This window comes from Macaca fascicularis, chromosome 13 (assembly GCF_037993035.2).
Source record: "Macaca fascicularis isolate 582-1 chromosome 13, T2T-MFA8v1.1".
Lineage (NCBI taxonomy): Eukaryota > Metazoa > Chordata > Mammalia > Primates > Cercopithecidae > Macaca > Macaca fascicularis.
The window spans coordinates 98,488,388-98,512,660 of record NC_088387.1 but is presented as its reverse complement, the minus strand read 5'-3'; the positions used below and the strand labels follow the sequence as shown (position 1 = coordinate 98,512,660).

Here is a 24,273-nt window from a genome sequence, read left to right as displayed (position 1 = left end):
TGGCATCGTTAAGTCCTTTCTCAAACTTTCTCACATACAAATGCCACTTACCAAAAGGGGACAAGCTTTAAAAAGACGGGTATAGTTTATTCATTCAAATTCAATGCCACATATTATAGCTAGCTTTACTGACATAGTACAGGTTGCGTATCCAAAATCCAACACTTTTTGAGCACTGACATGTCGTTCAAAGTAACTGCTCATTAGAGCATTTCAGATATCTGATTTTTGGATTAGGGATGCTGAACCGGTTAAGTACAATGCAAATATTCCAAAATCCAAAAAAATACAAAATCCAAAACACTTGTGGGTCCCAAGCATTTTGGATAAGGGAACTTAACCTGGATTATCACCTTTATACCAGAATAACAGCATGTATCTTCCAAGGAAGGCTATCTTCAGTGAAACAGAAGGACGCTATTAGAAAGACGCTGAATGAGTACAAAAAATCTCCGAATTTTCCCGTTAAATACATCTCACAAAAACTACAAAGAAGGCTGTGCCAATTTTTCACACTGAACACAAAGTAGTCTCTCAGAAAAATCAATTTCCTGCTGCCAGATAAGACACACCCACACGCAGGAGTGTCCATTTCCCACCCTAAGGAGAACATCCTGCATTGTGTACAAGAAGGAGTGGAGGGGCCAGGTGCGGTGGCTCACGCCTGTAATCCCAGCACTTTGGGAGGCCGAGGCCGGCAGATTACGAGGTCAGGAGATCAAGACCATCCTGGCGAGCACGGTGAAACCCCGTCTCTACTAAAAATACAAAAAAATTAGCCGGGCGTGGTGGCAGGCGCCTGTAGATCCCAGCTTCTAGGGAGGCTGAGGCAGGAGAATGGCGTGAACCCAGGAGGCGGCGGAGCTTGCAGTGAGCCGAGATCGCGCCACTGCACTCCAGCCTGGGCGACAGAGCCAGACTCCATCTCAAAGTAAAAAGGAGGAGTGGAGGATAAGGACAGGGGCGGATAAAAATTCTACTGGCTCCAATAGCTATCCGAAAACTAAAGTTTAAAACTGAAAATATTCAAGCCTAATCCAACTGTCATAGCAAATAATATTGAATAGGGATAGAAAACATCAAATAGAGTTAAAGAAATATATTTCTGATTCAGCATTTACCCCACAAGCTCTTCTTCACCTCTGAAAAGAGATTAAAAGAGCTGTGGGAAAACAGCAGCACTTTGGTTTGTACCAAATTCCTAACATATCTACATCATTCTCAGTTGTTCTCACTACTGGATAACATGAGCTCAAATACTCACATGCACATTTATTTGCAGAGTTGTGCCAGACATCCACTGGATTTCTTTGTTTGTGCCGAAATGCCTCTTCAACTCTAGTTTCTGTCTTCCGAGCTCCAGTACTATGAGGATTTATTTGTTCTGATGTTACTGATAAGCCTGCAAGCAGAAGATAAGCAATACCTCTTTAAATATTCCCAGCTACATAAACCAAAAGGTTTTTTAAAAATCTCAAATACAAAACTGAGTTTTAAAGTCATTAGTTATACTTGGGCAGTTTGCAATTCCAATGAAAGCAGTGTCTTTTGTTTTAAGATGAGTAAGAAAGTTAGATACAAAATCATAAAAATCAAACAATCTGGCAGGCCATGTTTACCCTTAATGCCCAAAGGGGCCCTATTTTTATTCATTTTAATTCACAAAGGGGCACATTTTACATTATTATGACTGTAGAACAATAAGATTATACATTATCCAAAAACATGATCTCTGCCATCTTAGAATGTACAACAGTCTACTGGGCCACTAAACCCCATTCCCACGAACTGTTTCAAAATGCTATTTGCTTCCTGTCGCACCACACAGCAGTCAGTTTGGTTGACCTGCATTATAATCCTAAGACTAATCATTCTGTCTTAATTTTCTTCACTAGAGATTTATTTCTTCTATGTGGTCCTTAAGTTGGTTTTTCTTCAGGTTCTCTCTGTAACCACTTTTCTTCTTACTCTAATCTACACGTTCCCCAACAAAGTATCGTGTTCAGGTTCGATTACTATTATACAATAATTCTCAAATCTGTATCTTTAGCCCAAACATCTCTGATCCATATATACAACTTCTGATCTATATATACAACTCCTTAGTTAATATCTCCAACTGAATTTCCTAAAGATAGATCAAATTAAAGATAACTGGTTTATCTTTCCCTACAAAACAAAACAGTTCATTCCTATATATTCCCTATCTAGATTGGGAGTATTAGCATCTACCAAGTCACTCAACCAGCAATATCACAGCCAGTTTTTACTCTTCCTTCACTTCACAGTGCTCTCCATCCCTGCAGCTACATATCACTTACATTAATCTCTTCTATCTCCCTTCCTACTTCATTTTTGTTCCCCAACAGCTTTACTGAGATACAATTTATATAACATAAAAATCACCTGTTTTAAGTGTACAGTAAATAGTTTTTAGTAGATGTACAGAGTTGTAAAATTACCACAGCAATTCAATTTTAGATAACTGTCCCAGGCAACCACTACTCCACTTTTTGTCTCTGTAAACTTGCCTTTTCTGGACATTTTATATAAAAGAAATCATACAATATGTAGTCTTCTGGGTCTGGCTATTTTTATTTAGCATAATGTTTTGGGGTTTTTTTTTGTTGAGACAACATCTTGCTCTGTCACCCAGGATGGACTGCAGTGGCATGAACATGGCTCACTGCAGCCTCAACCTTCTGGGCTCAAGCAATCCTCCCAACTCGGCCTTCCAAATGGCTGGGATCACAAGTGTACACCACCACACCCAGCTAATATTTTTCATTTTTTGTAGAGATGGTATCTCGCCATGTTGCCCAGGCCGGTCTCAAACTCCTTGGCTCAAGCGATTCTCCAACCTCTGCCACCGAAAATGCTGGGATTACAGGCATGAGCCACCATGTTCAGCCAGCATGTTTTTGAAATTTGTCCATGTTGTACTGTGTATCAGTACTTTGTTCCCTTTTATTACTAAGTAGTACGCACTCATATGGGTATCCTGTGCTTTCCTTACCCATTCACCAGCTGACAGACATCTGGGATGTTTCCAGTTTGTGGTTATTATAAACAATGGTCCTATGAACATACAAGTGTTTGTGTGGACATGTATTTTCATTTTTCTTGGGTAGATTCCTAAGAGTAGAATCACTGGGTCATATAGTAAATCCATGTTTAATTTTTTAGAAATTGCCAAACCCTTTTCAAATGGGCTCCAACAGCTTTTAAACTGATCTCTCATCTTCCTACCCTGGCACATTGGAACTATGCTACTTCTTCCCACCAAGGCAATTTGACCAATTCATTTCACTGCTTAAAATCCTTCAATTATTTCTATTGCCTATGGCTATCAAACTGTAGTGTACATAAAATCTCTTAGGTAGTTTGTTCAAATAAAGATTTCTTGGCCTTAATATTCTCAGAGAATCTAATTCATAGGTCTAAGCTAATGGTAATAGGCAGACATTTTTGAAAACACTGATCTACAAGATAAAGTACAAACTCCTTAGCATGGCATTGATTTATTCAAATATTTACCAAAAACCTGTTTTATATCAGACTGGGTTCTAGGGATTGAAGTAAAGCTATAAACAAGACATCTGAAGTGCTGATACCCTAAATAAGGAGGACATGACAAAAAAAAAAAATAATAATAATATAATGCCAAATGCTACCAAAGCCTCTATTAGATTAGGTGGTCAGGGAAAAGCTCTCTAAAAAGGTAGAAGAAAAGTTTCTTCATAATCTTTGTGTCCTGGACCCCGCACCTCTTGAGCCCTATTTCCAGCATTCTGTATATCTTTAGCAATACCAGTTTAAAGATCTTCTAACACACATCAAGCTATTTCACACCTGTGTGCCTTTACATATGCTATTGTTTTCTCTGTTTGCAATACACCTCCTCCTCCTCTGTCACTGCCTCCCTAGTCCATTAAAGAGAACACTTCTATATTCACTCCTTACTCTGGTTCCCTACTAGGAGGTCTCTCGTCTCTGTGATCTGAACATGCTTCAACCAGTGCATACAACACACTGTACTTGATTTGTTTTACATTTCTCTCTCTCCTACTAAAATGTGAGTTCCTCAAGGACAAGATTATAAACTGAATCGACAAACCACAATTGCTAATTCTGTGTTTCTAATAACAAAATTGCATATAAATTTCACTAGGGTGGGAAAAACAGTATTCTTAAACATGTTTTTAAAGTACCAGAAAGTAAACTGATGAAAAATAAAACCTTTCCATATCTAATATCTAAATCCATTTAGAAATCAATTCTTAAAAAAGATATGCTCCTACAAAACAAATTTCACTAAGAAACACTTCATTTCTGTAATACTCACTATCACACTAAAACTTTCACAGTAGGTAAAGTTGGAAAGTATCTTTGAGAATTTACATAACACATTAGTATCAGAAATTAAATACATACATTAAATACATTACTTTCACAATACCAGCAACCCTAAAGAAACATCATTGAAGGACTCTTGGCCTGAAAAGAGCACACGAGGCTTCAGTGCCAAGTTTATTTCTACAACTTACCTCTTTTTATTCTTGCTTCCTTAATTTCCTCACAAAGTTTATTAAATTCTGGATCTAATTCAGCCGCAATGATAGCATGTGCAGTGTCCTTCAGGGTACAAGCCCTGTGCCTAATTATTTTATCTGTTAAAACAGTTGGCATACATTTATTATAGAAACAAAATAACATTAACAAAGGACATCTTAAAAAGTAAAAGAATACAAACAAAATTATAAAAAGCATTGCTAGGTGAGAAAAAGTTCATTTAAAGTATGGGTAAAAAATAAATATACTAAGCTACTCAGTCAGGTTAGTAATTCTCTGAAAATTATACTTGAAGAACCTGGAAGGACTAAACCTATTACCATTTCTGAAGCAGTGTGGAGAATTACAAGAAAAAGATACCTACGGCTTTGAAATTTCTGAAAACAGAAATATGTGATTTTCAGTAAAAATTTAAAAAGTTTAGAGGATATTTACTAAATGCCCAGCCCCAGAGTTGTCAGAGATTAATATTAAGAATTCAAAAAATCTTAAATTTCTCCTAAGTTGACATTGGTCAAAACTATGATAAAGAATGCAATATATCCTAAAGGTGACTTATTTTTTTAAATGTGACAAAAACAGAGACATACAGAAAGACTTTCTAAGCTAAAGGGCGCAAGATGGTATATACATTGTAGGCAATCCAGGAGAGAAGCATAAACACAGTTCCAGGCAAACTATACCTAAAAATGGTACTAAAAGAAGAGTCTCTGCTTCACACTAATCCAGAAGTTCCCATTCATAAACAATACAATATAAACAGTGCCCCCTATGCCTGCGCAACTCAGAAATATGAAAAGGCAAGTAATATATCAAGTAACTAATATTCTAACAGTATCAAGAGCAAGAATCCAAAGTTCCAAAACATCATTTGCTTTTTCCTCTCTAGTAAAGGCAAACAGTATACACAAAGTTACAGAGATACTTTATAACTTTTCTGATTTGAAAGTTATTATGGCTCACTGTGGTAATCTTACAAAACCAAACATGCACCACTCAAAGGCAACCACTGATATATTTACTTCCAACACATTTTCTCTAAACATTCACTCAACAAATGTTGATTGCACCAGGGAAAGCTGGATGGTGGCCACCGGCAGCAGTGAACAAAACATACATGATATCAACTTTCAAGGACTTTTTCAGACCACTACAGGAACAAATAATCTCCCATACATCCAACTTAACACCTCCTCCCTCCAAAAAAGAAAAAACCCAGAAGCAAAACACCCTGAATAACAGCTATGAAGAAAACCTACAGGGTACTGGTGTGGGTTCCAATCTAGATTGAGCAAGTCAGGAAGAAGTCTCTCTGAAGAAGAGGCATTTAAACTGACACTTGAAGCACAGACTGAAGTAGCTACTGAAAGATTAAGCGAGGAAACAAAAATACTAGTGCAAGTTCAGAAAATACCATGTGAGAAAATCCTGTAGTAAAAAGAGTTTGGAGATTTCAAGAAACTGAAATGCAGCCAGTGTAGTATTATGAGTTCTAAATTTCTTTTCAAAGAATCAATATGTCAGCATGTTCAATTCTCTGCCTTCTACTTACATACTTAACTTCCTCATAAAGCAAGCTTTTTCATTACCTGCTCCACCCTGACTCATTCTGATTATCTACTCCACTCTGACTCATTCCGATTACCTGATCCACCCTGACTCATTCCAGTTACCTACTCCATCTTGACTCATTTTGATTACCTGCTCTGTCATACCCATTTTTCCCACCAAACCACTTACCCAGTCATTCTCCTTAGCCAATCAGAATTAGTTTAGCCTGTGCGGTCTAACCCTAGCCAATAAGGGAACAACACAGAAGCAGGGGCTACATGCATCAGGAATAAGAACCCCTTCCCCTCCCTTGTCCAAGTGGGTGCCCACCATTGCTCCATTTATAAGGGCGCACCCTTCTATAGAAGTACCTTGCCTTGCTGAGAATTAAAAAGAAAATTTTATATTTGAGTGCTATTTTTTTTGCAGCACTGAAACTTTATTTATAACAGTAGTCAGAACATAATAAGCAAGAGGAAAAGAGGAACTGATCATATTAAAATGATGTTAGATTGTATCCTAAGAGCAATGCAAATCGTTGAAAAGATCTGCTGTGGCTGTTTTCTGATCACTGGATTGAGGGGAGTCAAGAATAACACCAAGGGGCTTTTAGTGAGAGGATGATGACTTGAACTGGGGTAATGGTAGTGGTGAAAGACGAGATTACAAATTTGAAATGTGCTCTCAATGACACAACTTGGTGATAAAGTAGATAAGAGGGTAACATAAATATCAAAGATGATTTCCTAGCTTCTTGCATGAAAAACGGGGAGATGGGCATACTATTTATAAAGATGCAAAAAAAAAAAAAAAAAAACCCACAAGAAAACAAAACCAGAATAGAGAGGAAAGGAGGAAAAGAAGTTAGAGATTAATTTTAAAGAGTTTAGCTTCAGGGATTTCAGTCTGGAGATGCCTAAAAAATATCCCACTGGAGATACCATGTAGGCACATGAGTATGTGTCTCAACAATTCTCTTTATGAACAAAAAACACAATGATTTTGTAATCTGATTTAGTACACATTGTACTTCCCTAAGTTTGCTTAAAAATAGATCTATTGAAGCATAATAGACATATAAGTTGCTCATACTTGAAGTATATAATTTGATACATTTTGACATAAGCACACATCCATAACATTACCACAACAATAAAGATAACAAATGGGCCAGGGGAGGTGGTAGTTCCTGTAGTCAAAGTACTTTGGGAGGGAAAGGTAGGAGGACTGCTTAAGCCCAGGAGTTTGAGACCAGCCTGGGCAACATGGCGAGCCACCATGTCTACAAAAACTACAAAACTTAGGCAAGCATGGTGGTGCATGGCTGTGGTCCCAGCTACTTGAGAGGCTGAAGCATGAGGATCGCTTGAGCCCAAGGAAGTCGAGGCTGCAGTGAGTCACGTTCATACCACTGCACTCCAACCTGGGCAACAAGGCAAGATCCTGTCTCATGAAAAAAAAAAAAAAAAAGGCCAATGAGCATATCTATCATCACCAAAAGTTTCCTGGGACCCTTGGTCTTCCTCCCTTTGCCCTTCCCCATAGCCCTCTATTCCCAAGCAATGAAGGATCTGCTTTCTCTTGCTATAGATCAGTTTATATTTTCTAGAATTATATATACGAGTGGAATCACAAAGATTATTTTTAATCAGGATTCTTTCACTCAGCATAATTATTTAAGCACAAAAATAATTATTTGTCCCTATTTTTGCATGTATCTGTACTTCATTATTTGTTAGTGCTGAATACTAATCCATTATATGGGTATAACACAATTTGTTTATCCATTCACATGCTGGTGGACATTAGGGATAATTCTGGGTTTTGGCTATTATAAACAAAGTCACTATAAACACTGATGAACAAACCTTTGTATGGAAATATACATGTTAATTTTCCTTGTGTTAATACTAAGGGGTGGAATGGCTAGGTCAAATGATAAGTACGGCTCTCCAGCAACCGCAGGGGATTGGTTCCAGGACTCTATCTCCCCTTGGATATCAAATTCCCAGACGCTTACATCTCTCATATAAAATGAGGTAGTGGCCGGGCACAGGGGCTCATGCCTATAATCCCAGCACTTTGGGAGGCTGAGATGGGTGGATCACGAGGTCAGGAGTTCAAGACCAGCCTGGACAATTTGGTGAAACCCCATCTCTACTAAAAATACAAAAAAATTAGCCGGACATGGAGGCAGGCACCTGTAATCCCAGCTACTCAGGAGGCTGAGGCAGAGAATTGCCTGAACCCGGGAGGCGAAAGGTTGTAGTGAGCCAAGATCACGCCACTGCACTCCAGCCTGGGTGAAAGCAAAACAGAATCTCTAAATAAATAAATAAATAAATAAAAAGAGGTAGTACAGTCAGCCCTTTGTATCCACAGGTTCCAAAGCAGATATGGAGAGACGACTATAATGCATGTTAAACGTTCTAAGAAACTTCTAGATTGTTTTCCAAGTCAGTTGTACCATTTTACATTCCTACCACAGTGCATCACAGTTCCAGTTACTCCATATCCTTGATTATATTTGATATGGTCTTCTCAGTTTCAGACGATCCTTAGAGGTGTTTAATGGTGTCTCATTCTGTTGCCCAGGATGGAGTACAGTGGCACAATCTCAGCTCACTGCATCCTCTGCCTCCTGAGTAGCTGGGATTACAAGTGTGTGCCACCCCACCCAGCTAATTTTTGTATATTTAGTAGAGACAGGGATTCACCATGTTGTCCAGGCTGGTCTTGAACCCCTGACCTCAGGTGATCCGCCCACCTTGGCCTCCCAAAGTGCTAGGATTACAGGCATGAGCAACTGCACCCGGCCTCATTGTGGTCTTAATTTGCATTTCACTAAAGATTAATGAGGTCAGCTGGGTGAGGTAGCTCACACCTGTAATCCCAGCACTTTGGAAGACCAAGGCGGGTGGATCACCCGAGGTCAGGAGTTTGAGACCAGCCTGGCCAAAACGGTGAAACCCCATCTCTACTAAAAATATATTTTAAAAAAGCTGGGCATGGTGATGTGTGCCTGTAATCTCAGCTACTCGGGAGGCTGAGGCAGGAGAATCGCTTGAACCCAGGAGGTGGAGGTTGCTGTGAGCTGAGATCACACCACTGCACTCCAGCCTAGGTGACAGAGTGAGACTCCGTCTCCATAAATAAATAAATAAGATTAATGAGGTTGAGTATCTTTTCATGTGTATATTTGTCTTCTGTATATCTTCTTTGGTAAAGTGTCTTCAGCTCTTATGTCCATTATTTAAATTGGGTTATTATTAAATTCTGAGACTTAATATTCTGGCTATAGGTTTTAAGCTCTTGTATTTAGGTATGTGATCCATTGTGAGTCAACTTTTGTATACAAAGGTCTTTTTTTGCATGCTGATATCCAATTGTTCCAACACTATCTGTTGAAATTAATCTACTTTCTTAATTGAACTGACTTTATATCTTTGTTAAAAAGCAATTGATCCTCTATGTGTGCATCTATTTCAGGACTCTATGCTATTTCATTGACCTACTTGTCAAACTTCATGCCAATATACACTGTCTAGATTAGTGTAACTTTGTAAGTCTTACAATAAAGTAGTATTAAGTCTTCCAACTGTTTTTATTTTTCAAAGTTGTTTTGACTATTCTAGGTCCTTTTCATCTTTATATGAATTTTAGAATCAGTTTGTCAATTTCTATCAAATGCCTGCTGGAATTCTGATTGGATGGTGTTGAACCTGTGGTTCAATCTGGGGAGAAATTACATCTTCATAATGGTTAGTCTTCCAATCCATAAGCCATGACATATATCTCCATTTATTTGGGTCTTCTTTAATTTTTCTCATCAAAGTTTTATAGTTTTTAATGTATAAGTCTTACTTACATGCCTTTTGTCAGATTTATCTATATTTCATGTTATTTTTTGATGTTATTTCAATTTTCTGTTTGTTGCTAGTATATAGAAAAACAAGTGTTTTACATACTGATCCTGTCTCCTGCAACCCTAACTTCACTTATATGTTCTAATAGCTTCTTTAAATATTCCATAGGATTTTCTATGTAGACATCATATGTCTACAAACAACAGTTTTACTTCTTTCTTTCTGGAAGTAGGGATGCCTTTATTTCTTTTTCTTACCTTATTGCATTGGCTGAAAGCTCCGGTTTAATGTTGGATAGAATTGGTAAAAGCAGACATCCTGGTCATGTTTCTGATCTTAAGGAGAAAGTACTTACTCTTTCATCACTAGTATGATGAGAACTGTAGGCTTTTTGTAGACATCATTTATCATTGAACTGAAAAGCGGGGATGGGGGAAAAATTTTGTTCCAGTAAAAACATTTGACTTACAAATACAGGCTGTCAGCTTGATGATAGTCTGCTGACCCCTGGTTTAGAGCATTTACTTTTAATGTGATATATGTGATTGTTGATACGGTCGCTATTTATTTTCTACTCGTCTTATATGTTCTTTGTTCCCCTTTTCCTCTTTTTCTCACTTCTCTTGGAATTACTATATACCTTTTTATTATTCCATTTTATCTCCTTGTTGATTTATTAGCTCTAACTCTATTGCAGCCCCTGTGTGAACTTCAAGGAATATTCCCTCTCCTTTTCTGGCCTCAGATAGGTTTCTCACACATATGCACTAACCAGTACTTAGTTAAACACTAGGGTAGGACCTCCTGGAGATAGCCGCAGTGTTCTCTCTGTGCAGCTTTCTTCTTTCTGGTAATCTTCCCTACAAACACAAACCACCGTGGCCTCTTCAGATTCCCAGGTCTGGCTCCTCAATTCAGAGGACCTCCAGAATACGCCTGGGTTGCTCCTCCTGGGGCTGGTATCTGGAAATTGTCTCCAGGCAACCACACTGCTCCTCTTACTTGTTTCTATCTTTTGGGAATCACTGTCCTGTGTTGCCTGGTGTCTAATGCTTTCCAAAGAGTTTTTCTTTAAATATATTTTGTTCATTTTTTTTTTCATTGTTTCATGTGAGGGGGTAAATAAATCGAATCCCTTTTACTCCATCTTGGCCTGAAGAAGAAAAGAAGAAGTCTCCTGGTGTCTTTTAAATACTCTTTGAAAACCAAACTTTAATAGTTGTCCAACAATCCAAAGTAGGATGTGCTTTAATTTTTCAAAAGTATTGTTCTCTTTTTGGAAGTTTTAAATTACTTCTAATTTTAGCTACTATAAATAAAAAACTACAATGAACGTCAACATCCTTAGAAGTAGCTATACTTTCAAGTTGACAATACAATGTGTGTAGACTATGCAATACCACAACTTTCCACCACTGGCTTTCTACCTCGGCTTGAATGAAGAGAAACTAAAAAAGAGGTAAGATTAAATCTAAAGGCATGGATCTGGCATATTATCTCTAAAATAACTCAATGATTGGTCTTTCTGCTTTTTATAAAGTATATCTTCTATCACAACACTACCCTAAATTAAGCAAGAAAAAAGAATAAATGAAGAAAAAAAAATTCCATAAAAATTTCCCACTAGTATGGAAGACAAGGAATATATTCTTTTAAAAAAATCTGCATTTGAGAGGGGACACTCCTTTTTTGGGGAGATGGGGGTGGAGGTACAAGGTCTCACTCTGTTACCCAAGCTAGAATGCAGTGGAACGATCATGGCTTATAGCAGCATCAACCTCCTGGGCTCAAACAATCCTCTCTGCCTCAGTGCCCCGAGCAGCTATTAATAGGACCACAGGCATGCGCCACCACGCCCGGCTAATTTTTGTATTTTTTGTAGAGATGGCGTCTGGCCATGTTGCCCAGGTCACATGCTGGTCTCACATTCCTGGGCTCAAGCGATCTGCCCACCTCGGTCTCCCAAAGTGCTGGGATTACAGGTGTGGGCCACTGCGCCTGGCCAGGGCATTGCTTTTTCATGTGCCTATCATTACAGTTTTCAATCATTGTTTAGAAGAGTGTCTAAGATTACACATAGCATATAATCACAAACTTAAAGAATATTAAAACTAGAAGGGATGTCTATGATAATCCTAGGTTCTTAATCTTTTTGACCTGGATCCTTATAAGAACAGAATATGGCTGGGCATCATGGCTCACATCTGTAATCTCAACACTTTAGGAAACTGAGGCAGGAGGATTGCTTGAGGCCAGGAGTTTGAGACCAGCCTGGGCAACATATGGAGACTCCATCTCTACAAAAAATTAAAAAGTTAGCCAGTATTGGTGGCTCATATGGTCCCAGCTATTCAGGAGGCTGAAGTGGGAAGATAACTTGAGCCAGGGAGGTCGGTGGCTCAAGTCAGCTATGATGGCTACAGTGAGCGATGATCGCACCACTGCACTCCAGACTAGGCAACAGAGTGAGACCCCATCTTGGGGGAGGGAAAAAAAAGAAGAGAATAAACTGCACATGAATATAATTTTGTTTGCGGATTCAAAGACTCATTCATCATTTAAAACTCTAGGTTTAAAATCATGTGGGAATAGAAACTACATATTTATGAGTTTCTACTCTGTCTCATACTTTAAGATTTTAAGATTGTACAAATCCATGAAATTTGCAAGTTACATGAGCACAGCAAAAAAACCCCACATATTGGCTTTGAAGTCAAGACAGCTCTCAATCCATTCAGTTGTGCCATATAACATCTGTGGGTTTGCACACGGATTATATAACCTTTCTGAGCCCCAATCTCCTCATCTATAAAATAAAGATATTACCACTTACATTTGTCTTCAGCAAAAAGTAATTGCTACTTAGGACATATAGATGAGTATCTATAAAATTAACAGAAGCACTACTTTAATGAAAGTAACAGCAATTTCACTGTGTTGATGTTTCTTTTGTAATTGGTAAACTTTTACTTTTAGTTCATTATGAAGAAAAAAAAAATCCCAGAAGTACATTAGCTGAGGTTTTGTTCAATAAAATTATTAAGAGTAACCATATTTTTAAGAAAAGCTAATTTTCATGTTATGATTTTTCATCCCAAATAATTTCATAAATAAGAAATTTGGCTGGGCATGGTGGCTCACACCTGTAATCTCAACACTTTGGGAGGATGCATCAAGAGGATCACTTGAAGAGTTTGAGACCAGCATAGTCAACATAGCAAGACCCCATCTATACAAAAATATTTTAAAATTAGCCAGGCATGGTGGTAAGTCCTGTAGCTGTAGTCCTAGCTACTCAAGGGGGCTGAGGTGGGAGGATCACTGGTGCCCAGGAGGTCAAGGCTGCAGTGAACCAAGATCATGCCACTGCACTCAGGTCCAGGCAACAGCGTGAGACCTTGTCTCCAAAAAAACAAAAAATAAAAAAAAATTTAACTATATTTACTGGTTCGGGTCATATTTACATATTATTAGCATTTGTGCATATTTCTACATAATGTTACCATGTCTCCATTTTATAATTTCTACCTAATCTGAGATTCCTTGAGTTAGTATCTAAAAATAGAGGTTAGGCACAGAGGCTCACATCTGTAATCTCAACACTTTGGAAGGCCGAGGCGGGTGGATCACCTGAGGACAGGAGTTCGAGACCAGCCTGACCAACATGGTGAAATCCCATCTCTACTAAAAATACAAAAATTAGCCGGACATGGTGGCGCATGCCTATAATCCCAGGTACTCAGGAGGTTGAGGCAGGAGAACTGCTTGAACCCGGGAGGTGGGGATTGCAGTGAGCTGAGATCGTGCCACTGTGCTCCAGCCTGGGCAACAAGAGCAAAACTCTGTCTCAAATAAGTAAATAAAATAAAAATAGAATAATGAATAACATTTACTCATTGGCCACATTTATTAAGAATATGCTCTACACAAGATGCCTATATAGATCCTGTTCTCAATAGGCTTTGAGTCTAAAACAAGGGGTAAGGATACGTAAACAAATAACTATGGGTAAAAAAGGAATAAACGTCTCAGAAAAGTTACATTATGAGATTCAGAGATGAAGGGGTTACTTACAACTGGAAGGAAATCAGAAAAATCTTTCATGAACTTAGCATTTTAGTATTCCTTGAAAGGTAGGTGAATTTTTTTTTTTTTTTAAGACGGAGTCTTGCTCTGTCGCCAGGCTGGAGGGCAATCTTGGCTAACTGCAACCTCCGCCTCCTGGATTCAAGTGATTCTCCTGCCTCAGCAGGAGTACAGGCGCACACCACCACGCCCAGCTAATTTTTGTATTTTTAGTAGATATGCGATTTCACCATGTTAGCCAGGATGGTCTCGACCTCTTGCCCTCATGATCCGCCCGCCTTGAACTCCCAAACTGCTGGGCGTGAGCCACCGTGCCCGGCCAGGTAGGTGAAATTTAAAAAATATAGGTGCTTTCAAAAGCTACGTGCTTTTCAAAAGTACATTTTCTTATATGTTACTTATACCTCAATAAAACTGATTTAAAAAGAAAAACATGTAAATACTCCCAGTAGAGGGGACACATTTGACAAAAGTACTGAAAGAATAAGACTGGGACTTACACTGGGCAAGAACTGGGACCCATATTTCCTAGAAAAGGGGCCCTCCTGGGCGCCTCTCTCTTCTCATTCTACACACTATGAAATCTCATTCACTCCTCCTCAATGATGACTCCCAACTATATCTCCTGCCCACTTCTTTTAACCTCCAGAACCACATATACAACTAGTAATCTCAGCAGTTTGGGAAGCCAAGACGGGCGGATCATGAGGTCAAGAGATCGAGACCATCCTGGCCAACATGGTGAAACCCCATCTCTACTAAAAATACAAAAATTAGCTAGGCATGGCAGTACACGCCTGTAGTCCCAGCTACTGGGGAGGCTGAGGCAGGAGAATTACTTGAACCCAGGAGGCAGAGGGTGCAGTCAGCCAAGATCGCACCACTGTACTCCAGCCTGGCAACAGAACAAGACTCTGTCTCATAAATAAATAAATAAATAAATAAATAAAGTCTGCATTTTGTCTGGGTGTACCAAATATAACTCATACTAACACATCCAAAATTGAATTTCACATCCTGCCCATAAATCTGTTCCTCCATTGGTTTACCTTCCCAGATTTCCTCTATCCAGACCAAAACCTCAAGGATCATTCTAGGTTTTTGTCCGCCATATTTAAATGGTTGATCACTAAGACCTCTACATTCAATCCCTGCAGCCACTGCAATTAAATCTTAACTGATGTTCCAACCTCCATCAAGTGGTAACTCCCTTGACCTCTACCCCAAATTTGATACTAAAAGGTCAAGGTTGTGTCTTAACCATCTGTATATCTCTAGCCTTAAACAGGATTTATACACAGAGAATATTTAATAAATAGAGGCTCAATAAATGTTGAGTCAGTGAGTAGAGAAGTAAATTAGTTTCCCACTACTCCTCCATGGAGGCACTCTATTCTCCAGATTTGTTGTTTTCATACCTTTGTTTCCTCAGCCTGGAATCAATGCCCTTCCCAATCTTGCTAATCTCCAAGTAGTGTCTTCTCTTCTGTGCTCCACTAACCCAGTAACATATTTCTAATAAAGTCCTTATGATACTGTCTTATAATTATCTGCTGGCACCTTAAGACATTATTCATGATTGCCACCTCTATGATATCCCTTTATCTTAATATTTGTTATTACAATCACCAATAATTTGATTAGTGTATTTATCATCTCTAAAAATTGATGACTTTCTATATAGTAGGGATTGTGTTTCATATATCTGTTACAGGCTGAACTGCGTCTCCTCAAAATTTATATGTGGAAAGCTTAACTCCCAGTACCTTAAAATATGACTGTATTTGGAGACAAGGCCTTTAAAAAGATAATTAAAATAAAATGAGGACATATGGGTGGGTTCCAATCTGACTGATGTCCTTATAAGGAGAGAAAATTTGGATACACCAAGAGACACCAAGGGCACACAGGCATAGGGAAAAGGCCATGTAAGGACAAAGAGAGAAGGAGTCCGCCATCTGCAAGCCAAGAAAAGAGGCCTCAGGAGAAACCAAACTTGCTGACACTTTTATTTTGAACTGATAACCTCCAGAACTGTGAGAAAATTAATTTCTGTTATATTTTGTTATGGTAGCGCTAGTAAGCTAATACAATTACATACAGAATAAAGCCTGCCACATAGTAGTTATCCAGTAGGCATTATGGATCTACCATAACACTGATTTTATATATATATAATCTTGGTCTCAAAAGGCAAGAATTGTCATAGTCATCTTTGTAGTCTAGGCATCCAGCTCAGTAATTAGCAGATAGTATTCATAAACACTAATGGAAAAATGAATGAGTTTGGTTGAAACAACTCATGAAATAGAACTATGGCAGATAAATTTAGAAATGTATTAAGAGCAGAACACAGAGGGCTCCAAAAGTTTGGGTGAATCTGGGGGCTTTAATCCTATGCAATTGGTACAACACAGAAGATTCTGAGGAAACTAAAAGATTAGGGCCAAAATTTCAGCAAAACTTGTCAAATGATGGTATGTAGCATATGAACAGGCCTGGGGAATATAGGAGGGGTGCACTACAAGACCAAAAACGGGGATGAGCCAAACATAATATATCATGTATCTATGTATCTATAGTGTAGTAATTAGGGCCAAATATCTGATACTGGTCACATTTAGAACACAGGTCAATTTCTCCTTGTTCCCATCATTTAATTTCTGTTCCCATCATCCTCAAGGGAGAGAATCTGGGTCAATAGTTAGGCAACATGTATATCTTTCAAAATGTTGGCTTCTGTCTTCTATGTATATGTTAGTTTTTCCCCCAAATGGCCAAGTGTTCTGCAAAAGAGAACACTATAAGCTTCCAAATACTCATGGGAACTTGTAAATGTAATACAACATTCATGTAATTTCCACTTGCTATACAACACATCCTGAGGATGTTTTTCTGGAATATAACAAGTGGTTCTGTTGCTAAGAAAAAAAAAAAAGAGGTTGCTTGATGAAAGATATGAAAAAAATCTAAACACAGCCAAAATAATACCTTTGAACTATACCACTTTTTATATCAGAACAAGTGAAGGAAGAAAGTTACAAGTGTACCGTGTTAACTCTGTGAGACAGAGCCATATTCTTTCATTGTGGAACTGCATTTTGTAGCAAAATGTTATTATGCACCAGAAACCATTACTTCTTCCTTAAAATATTAATATCAACATGGTTATAACTAATTACTTAGGGGGGGAAAATATGGATTGATCTTCTCAACTGGCTTTTTCTAAGCACTTAAATTCATTTTCACTACCAGCTCTTATATTTGTTTCAAAATAAACTAAATTTAAAGTATGGTCCAGGGAATGTAATAAGGACAAAGTATAGAGGGTCATTCTAGAGCAAATACGTAGGTACCTGCTAAGAAATCAACTTATAAAAAAATTAAAGCACAATTTAAATAATTATGATCATAAGAATACAAATACCAACAGCTAACCTTTATGGAACTCTTACCATGTCCCAGCTACCCCACTCAAGGCTTAAGATATTTAGGATGAACCATATGAAAACAGCAATTTCATAAGGTTCAACCTAATACACTTTCTCATTTAATTCTTACAACTACCCCAATTAAAGAATGTTGTTATCATCCCCATTTTACAGATGAGGAAACTAAAATTTAGAGGGCTTAACTTGATCAAAGTTAAAGAGCTAGGAAATAGGAGAAATGGGACTAAAACCTAGGTCTGAATCCAAAGCCCACATTCTCATTACATATTACACAATAACAGCAGTCTCTGTGTCTTGAAAACCAGGCTGAAGGTGTAGGTACACACTGCCCAAAGCCACTACATAGACAGTTGTGCGGGCTGTACCCTCACAAAGGACCCCAGCAAGGGAAGGGAGTGAAATGGGGCTGACATCCAGCCCATGCTTCACTATCCATCCTGTTACAGGATGGCATCCAACTGAAGAATGAGGTTCTCTCACTTACCAAAAATTGCTACATTGGCTTACAGTGGCCCTGATGCTGTTGGTATAATTTTTCTTTTTTTTTTTTTGGAGACAGAGTCTCGCTCTGTCGCCCAGGCCAGAGTGCAGTGGCGCAATCTCAGCTCACTGCAAGCTCCGCCTCCCAGGTTCATGCTATTCTCCTGCCTCAGCCTCCCGAGTAGCTGTGACTACAGGTGCCCACCACCACGCCCAGCTAATTTTTTGCATTTTTAGTAGAGGTGTGGTTTCACAGTGTTAGCCAGGATGGTCTCGATCTCCTGACCTCGTGATCTGCCTGCCTCGGCCTCCCAAAGTGCTGGGATTACAGGTGTGAGCCACCGCACCCAGTCTGCTGCTGGTATAATTTTTTTAATTTTTAGAGAAAATTTTAATAGTACAGATTAAAAGCCTTAAAAGATATATATTCTTTGATCCAGAAATTTCACTTTAAGGAACTTATTCTAAGGAAATAATTAAGAATCAACACAAAATTTGCATTACAAAGATATTTATCAGTGTTTATAAAAGAGGAAAAAACTAAAAAATCTAACATGTCCAACAATAGGGTATTAGCTGTTATATGAGATCTAATACGATTAAAATAATGTTGGAGAAATACATTCATTAACTAATAAGCTTTTCACAAAATATTATGGGAATGACAAAATTTACAAAAATCCTAGTCATTTTAGTAAAACTAAGATGCATGTATATATTCTACATGCACTATATCCGTGGATGGGGAAAGAAACAGAGAAAAAACACTAAGTGATGGAATTATACGTTTTTAATGTTCTTCTTTGTTCTACTTTCATATATTTTTCTATAAGATATATATAAGCCAGGTGCACTGGCTCACATGGGTAATACCAGCACTTCGGGAGGCCGAGGTGGGCAGATCACTTGAACCCAGGAGTTTGAGACCAGCCTGGGCAACATGGCGAGACCTCTTCTCTACAAACAAAAATACAAAAATTAGCCAGGTGTGGTGGTGTGTGCCTGTATTACCCAGCTACTGAGAGGCTAAGGTGGGAGGATCGCTCGAGCCCAGGAGGCAGAGGTTGCAGTGGGCTGAGGTCACACAGCTGCATTCCAGCCTGAGCAACAGAACAAGATGCTGTGTCCAAATAAAAAGTGTGTGTGTGTGTGTGTGTGTGTGTGTGTGTGTGTGTGTGTGTTATATAAAATAACTCGAAAACAGGTAAAGTAAACAAACAACAAAAACTACAAGAGGTAAATAACATAAAGCTGAAAAACTGTTACATACAAAGTCCAGCCACACAAAATTTTATTCTGCCTCCTAACTTGGAAATTACTGGATTGGTGCAAAAGAAATTGCAGTTTTTCCCATTATAGAATCTGTGATATATTATGGTTGAAACTGAAGCAAAAAATACCTAATTTCATGTGAAACTGAGAAATCTAAGTCATTTTACCATATGGCCTGGGTTGAGAAGCTCTGCCTCAAAATACAGATACAAAACAAAGCACAGGCCAGGTGCCGTAGCTCACACCTATAATTCCAGCACTCTGGGAGGTCGAGAGGGGCAGATTACCTGGGGTCAGGACTTCAAGACCAGCCTGGCCAACATGACAAAATCCCATCTCTACTAAAAATACAAAAATTAGCTGGATGTAGTGGCACGTGCCTGTAGTCCCAGCTACTTGGGAGGGTGAGGCACGAGAATCACTTGAATCCAGGAGGCGGAGGTTACACTGAGCTGCTATCACGCCACTGCACTCCAGCCTGGGTGACACAATGAGACTCTGTCTCAAACAAAAAACAAAACAAAGCAAAAATTATATTCTAACTATCTTTAGATAACAAAAACTTAAATGAATGTTTTAAAAACAAGAAGCATTTTATTTTTAGTATTACTTATCAAATAAATAGAATTCTCAATAGAGTAAAAAAGCAAAAAGTGGCTCCTGATAGCCAGGAGTTGGCCTGGCACTATCAGCTACGCCTCAGGGTACTACAATTAAACATAAACAATTTCACAGAACACTAATATCAGACAAGGCCACCCTGTGCCCATGACGGGTCAAGAGAAAAATTAGACCACCCTGTCTAATCATGTCTAAACACAGACAAAACATGAACATTGTCCTGACCACCAAAAAAAACAATAATCAGGCTGGGCGTGGTGGCCCAGGCCTGTAATCCCAGCACTTTGAGAGACTGAGGCAGGTAGACCACTTGAGATTACAAGTTTGAGACCAGCCTGGCCAACATGGTGAAACCCCGTGTCTACTAAAAACACAAAAAATTAGCTGGATACGGTGGCAGGCACCTGTAATCCCAGCTACTCGGGAGGCTGAGCTAGGAGAATCACTTGAACCCAGGAGGTGGAGGTTGCAGGAAGCAGAGATCATGCCACTGTACTCCAACCTGGGCAACAGAGGGAGATTCCATCTCAAAAAAGTAAAAATAAATAATAATAGCCAATGACCAAACACAATCCTGACTAATATGAATGACTGCTCTTTCTTTTTTTTTTTTTTTCTTTTTTCTTTTTTTTCCTTTTATTTCCTTTTTATTTTGAGAAAGGCTATCACTCTGTTTCCCAGGCTGGAGTACAGTGGCATGATCACAGCTCACTGCAGCCTCAACCTCCAGGGCTCAAGTGATCCTCCCATCTCAGCCTCTCAAGTAGCTAGGACTACAGGTGTGCAACCACCACACACAGCTGATTTTTGTAATTTTTTGTAGAGACGGGGTTTTGCCATGTTACTCAGGCTGGCCTGCAAACTCCTGAGCTCAAGTGATCTACTTGCCCCAGTCTCCCAAAGTGCTGGGATTACAGGCATGAGCCACCACACCCAGCCAACTGCTGTTTCTTTATCAATCATAGCTTTAGCCTTGCTCCATTTTCTTGCCTTCTAGGTTCTTAAAATTATTCCTACTTTCCAATAGCATCTAATCCACTGCAAAGCCCCACTTCCTTATACTCTAACCAAAATCACTTAACACAAGCCCAAATCTTGTATGGTTCCCTATGACACATATTCTCCCTCAGTATAATAAATCACCTCATCTTGTTTCACTGCAGATATACTCCTGGTGGTCTTCCAGGATATATCTGTTATCAACCAGATAACAAAAGTTGGGACTATACACTTGAATACAGGATGGATTAGGAATAAAATAATTACATAAAAATACCAATAATCAAAAGAACAGATAACATTCTACATAAAAGGATCTTTTGACACATAAACTTATCCTATCATGGATTTCCATGAATTCGAAATTCCCAGTGTTTATCAGCACTGTGATTGTTGACTAATAAATTTTCAATTAAATTCGCAAATCACAATGTAAATATAAAAAGTAGAATGTAAATGAAGAAACGAACCCCTGAAAATAATATCTGTAACCATACAATTCTCTACTTTAAACACATTATTTTTATGTAGACTATGAGTTTCTTACTAACAAGTTTTGAAAAACAACAGGTCGTGAAAATTAATCTATCTAGAACACAGGCATGAGTTAGTATTTAAATGGTAAACTGCCTTCTGACTGATTTTCAAGGGAAACCTTGCCCTATGCATCCTTACCTCCTGGGTCCTTGTCTGGATTATACTCTAAAGCATTGCTACAGATGAGGTCAATATCTTTCAGGAAATCCTTTGCAGTTAGGTAATTATGTTTATCAATTTTAGTTATTACTGTTGATAAGTCCATTGGTTCCTTGATTACTTCAAGATAATCTGAAACCTAAAACAAATAAGATATTTTAATAAAAATTAGTTCTGGTTTTTCATATCATCTCAGTTCGTAAAAACACAAAATAAAAACAAAGTTCTTTAAAAATTAAATCTAAATATCAAATAAATAATTTATAAAGATAAAACTGCAGTGCTGTTTATGCTACCAAAGTTACTATCTGCCATACTTTCCATGAAAGCTTCAGTTTCCAAGTCATACCTAAATCAACTCTGAAATGTTTCTGTTCTTAAAATTTGAAACTATGTCTGTTTTGTTTTTTTTTTTAACCCTTTGGGCATATCTGAGAAGAGAATGTATGGACAAAAATACCCAATGAGCATCAATAAATGTGACTTCAAGAAAAAGAAAAGGAAAATAAAAAGCAAAGACTTTTCATACTATGAGATAAGTTATTCTGATAAATCTCTTTAAATTTTCAACAAAAATTTTCTTTTTCAGTTTTCTAGAGTGAACTATTTCATGGAAAGTATTTTCCACTCCTTTGGAGTCATCACAAACATTTAGAGTCAATTACATAAGAAAATTAAGTATAGTTTTCCTAACCAGTATGAGATTTGCTGGATTTGTCCCTAGGTATAAAGAAATCTACAAACAAACAAACAAAAACAAACATGCTGCTTTCTGTGCTGATTTTCTGTGAGATAACCCTAAACAAGAGATATTAAGTCTTGATTTGCCCAATAAATTGTGTATCCCCGACCAATAAGAAAGTGCTAGCAACTTATGTATCTACTGCCTTCCCCAATGCAAATCTCAAATCAAGTAAATAGGTTTGCTATAAAAGCAGTCTTAGCAGTAATGTCTAAAATTAGTCCAGGAAAGATTTCTAGGGAGATGGTTAAGTTCTACTCTATGATCGTAGGGTTAGTTTTCTCACAGTTTCAGAGGGCATCTATACCATTATTTTTAAATTTACACATTCACACACACGCACGCACATATACATAATTTATATGTTTTTTAATGTTTAGGATTACTTATAAAAAATATTAAGTAGAAGTGTATGTGTGTTTTAATTCATTTTTCACCCTTTAGGAGCTGAAAAACCAGTCAATCTCCCTATAAGAGAAGTAGCAGAGTTACACTGAAACAAACTACCTCAGAAGATATTAGCTGGATTCCTAGTTCTGGTATTTGACACAAATGCCTGTGTACAAGTGGAAACTGTTTTATAAACTAAAAAGCACTCTAAAATGTATATTATTAAAGACTATAAATGTGACCACCCTATGCTTAATTTTAAATTTAACATTTGTTTTCTAAAGTTTTGTTTTCTCTGCAGTCTGCTTTGGAATTTGATAAAGTTTTCAGACACTTTAAATTCATTAGTTAAATAAAAACTTTAGTTTTAGGTTATCTTATTTCCCCCTCTCGATCCTTCCCAGAGACTCCTATGTTTTCAGCTTAAGAGCTGAATGAACCTGAGAAGAAAAACAAAGGAGAAAACAAGAGAAACATAAGCCTAAATAAAATATTTATCTGACCAACATTTTCTGTCCCTTTGTACTACCTTACCATCATTTATAAAACTATTACAGATGGGATTTGAAAATCTGACAAATCTTTTCTGATTGGAAAGAAAAGAGTTTTCCTGAGCAAAAGCAAAACTGGTTTACTCTCAGCATGGGAGGCTGAGTTGGGGGCAAGCCCTTATCCTTTAAGAAGTGTTAAGAGTCCAAATATACCAAATAGGGGAGTGGAAGGAAGGGCACGCACACATATCACATTTATTTAAAATAATTTTTTAATCAGCTGATAGTTTTAAGATTATCTAAAAACACTATGGGGGGGGGAAATTCCCACAAATATAAACGGATATTTATTAATTAAAAAAGCAAATTAGGCATGTCCTGTTATCCTGTTGGAAAGATATAAAGTAGCTATGATAATGAACGTGGGCTTTGAATTTTAAAAAACTTTCAAGTCTTGGCTATGTCACTTGCCAACAAGTCTGTTTCCTCAGCTGCAAAGTAAGAATAATAATAATGATCCTACAAGGTTGATAAGAGGACCAAATGGAAAAAACAGTGTATTGTGGATAAAGGTACAAATAAAATCAGTCTCTTTATTCCAAAAAGGGGGGAAAGTATTTATTTTCAGACTTGCCGGGGGCGGGCGGAATGTAAATGCTAGCTCATTCTTCCCAGCAACAGATGAGGTAATGGTTTCAAAGGAATCCACTCAGGTCCAAAAGCACAGATTTCACAACTAGGATACAACATTAAATTCTGAATCACTCATAATTCAATTTTTTTTTAAAAAAAGAAATGAATAAAAAACTAAAAACACCAAAGCTGTTCAAACATGGAGTCTGAACTATAAGAAGGAGGCCAGTAAAGATTACACTGTGTTCATCCACACACTACATTATCCCAGGATAAAACAAAAACCAAAAATGTAGTTGACAGTATTGGATTCCCAAATGGAAAATTTCTTTTCTCATCATCACAAACCATGCTCCCACAAGCACACAAAATAATACACATATAAAGTGAGAAATTTTCCACTGGGAGCAGAGAAAACCCTT

The 24,273-nt window shown here is 37.9% G+C and overlaps 1 protein-coding gene across 22 annotated transcripts in view; it reads right to left on the bottom strand.

Moving 5' to 3' along the window:
- Positions 1 to 24,273, bottom strand: part of ATAD2B (ATPase family AAA domain containing 2B) — a 213,570-nt gene that overhangs the window by 51,826 nt on the left and 137,471 nt on the right. For all 22 annotated transcript variants that reach the window (XR_012422622.1, XR_012422623.1, XR_012422617.1 and 19 more), the window contains 3 exons: positions 21,575 to 21,734; positions 4,548 to 4,670; positions 1,265 to 1,402 (listed from right to left, as the gene is read on the bottom strand). Coding sequence is in view for 12 of the 22 variants with exons in the window: in XM_065527661.2 (XP_065383733.1) it covers positions 1,265 to 1,402; positions 4,548 to 4,670; positions 21,575 to 21,734 (421 nt within the window). In the remaining 10 variants the exon portion in view is untranslated. The remainder of the gene's footprint in view (positions 1 to 1,264; positions 1,403 to 4,547; positions 4,671 to 21,574; positions 21,735 to 24,273) is intronic.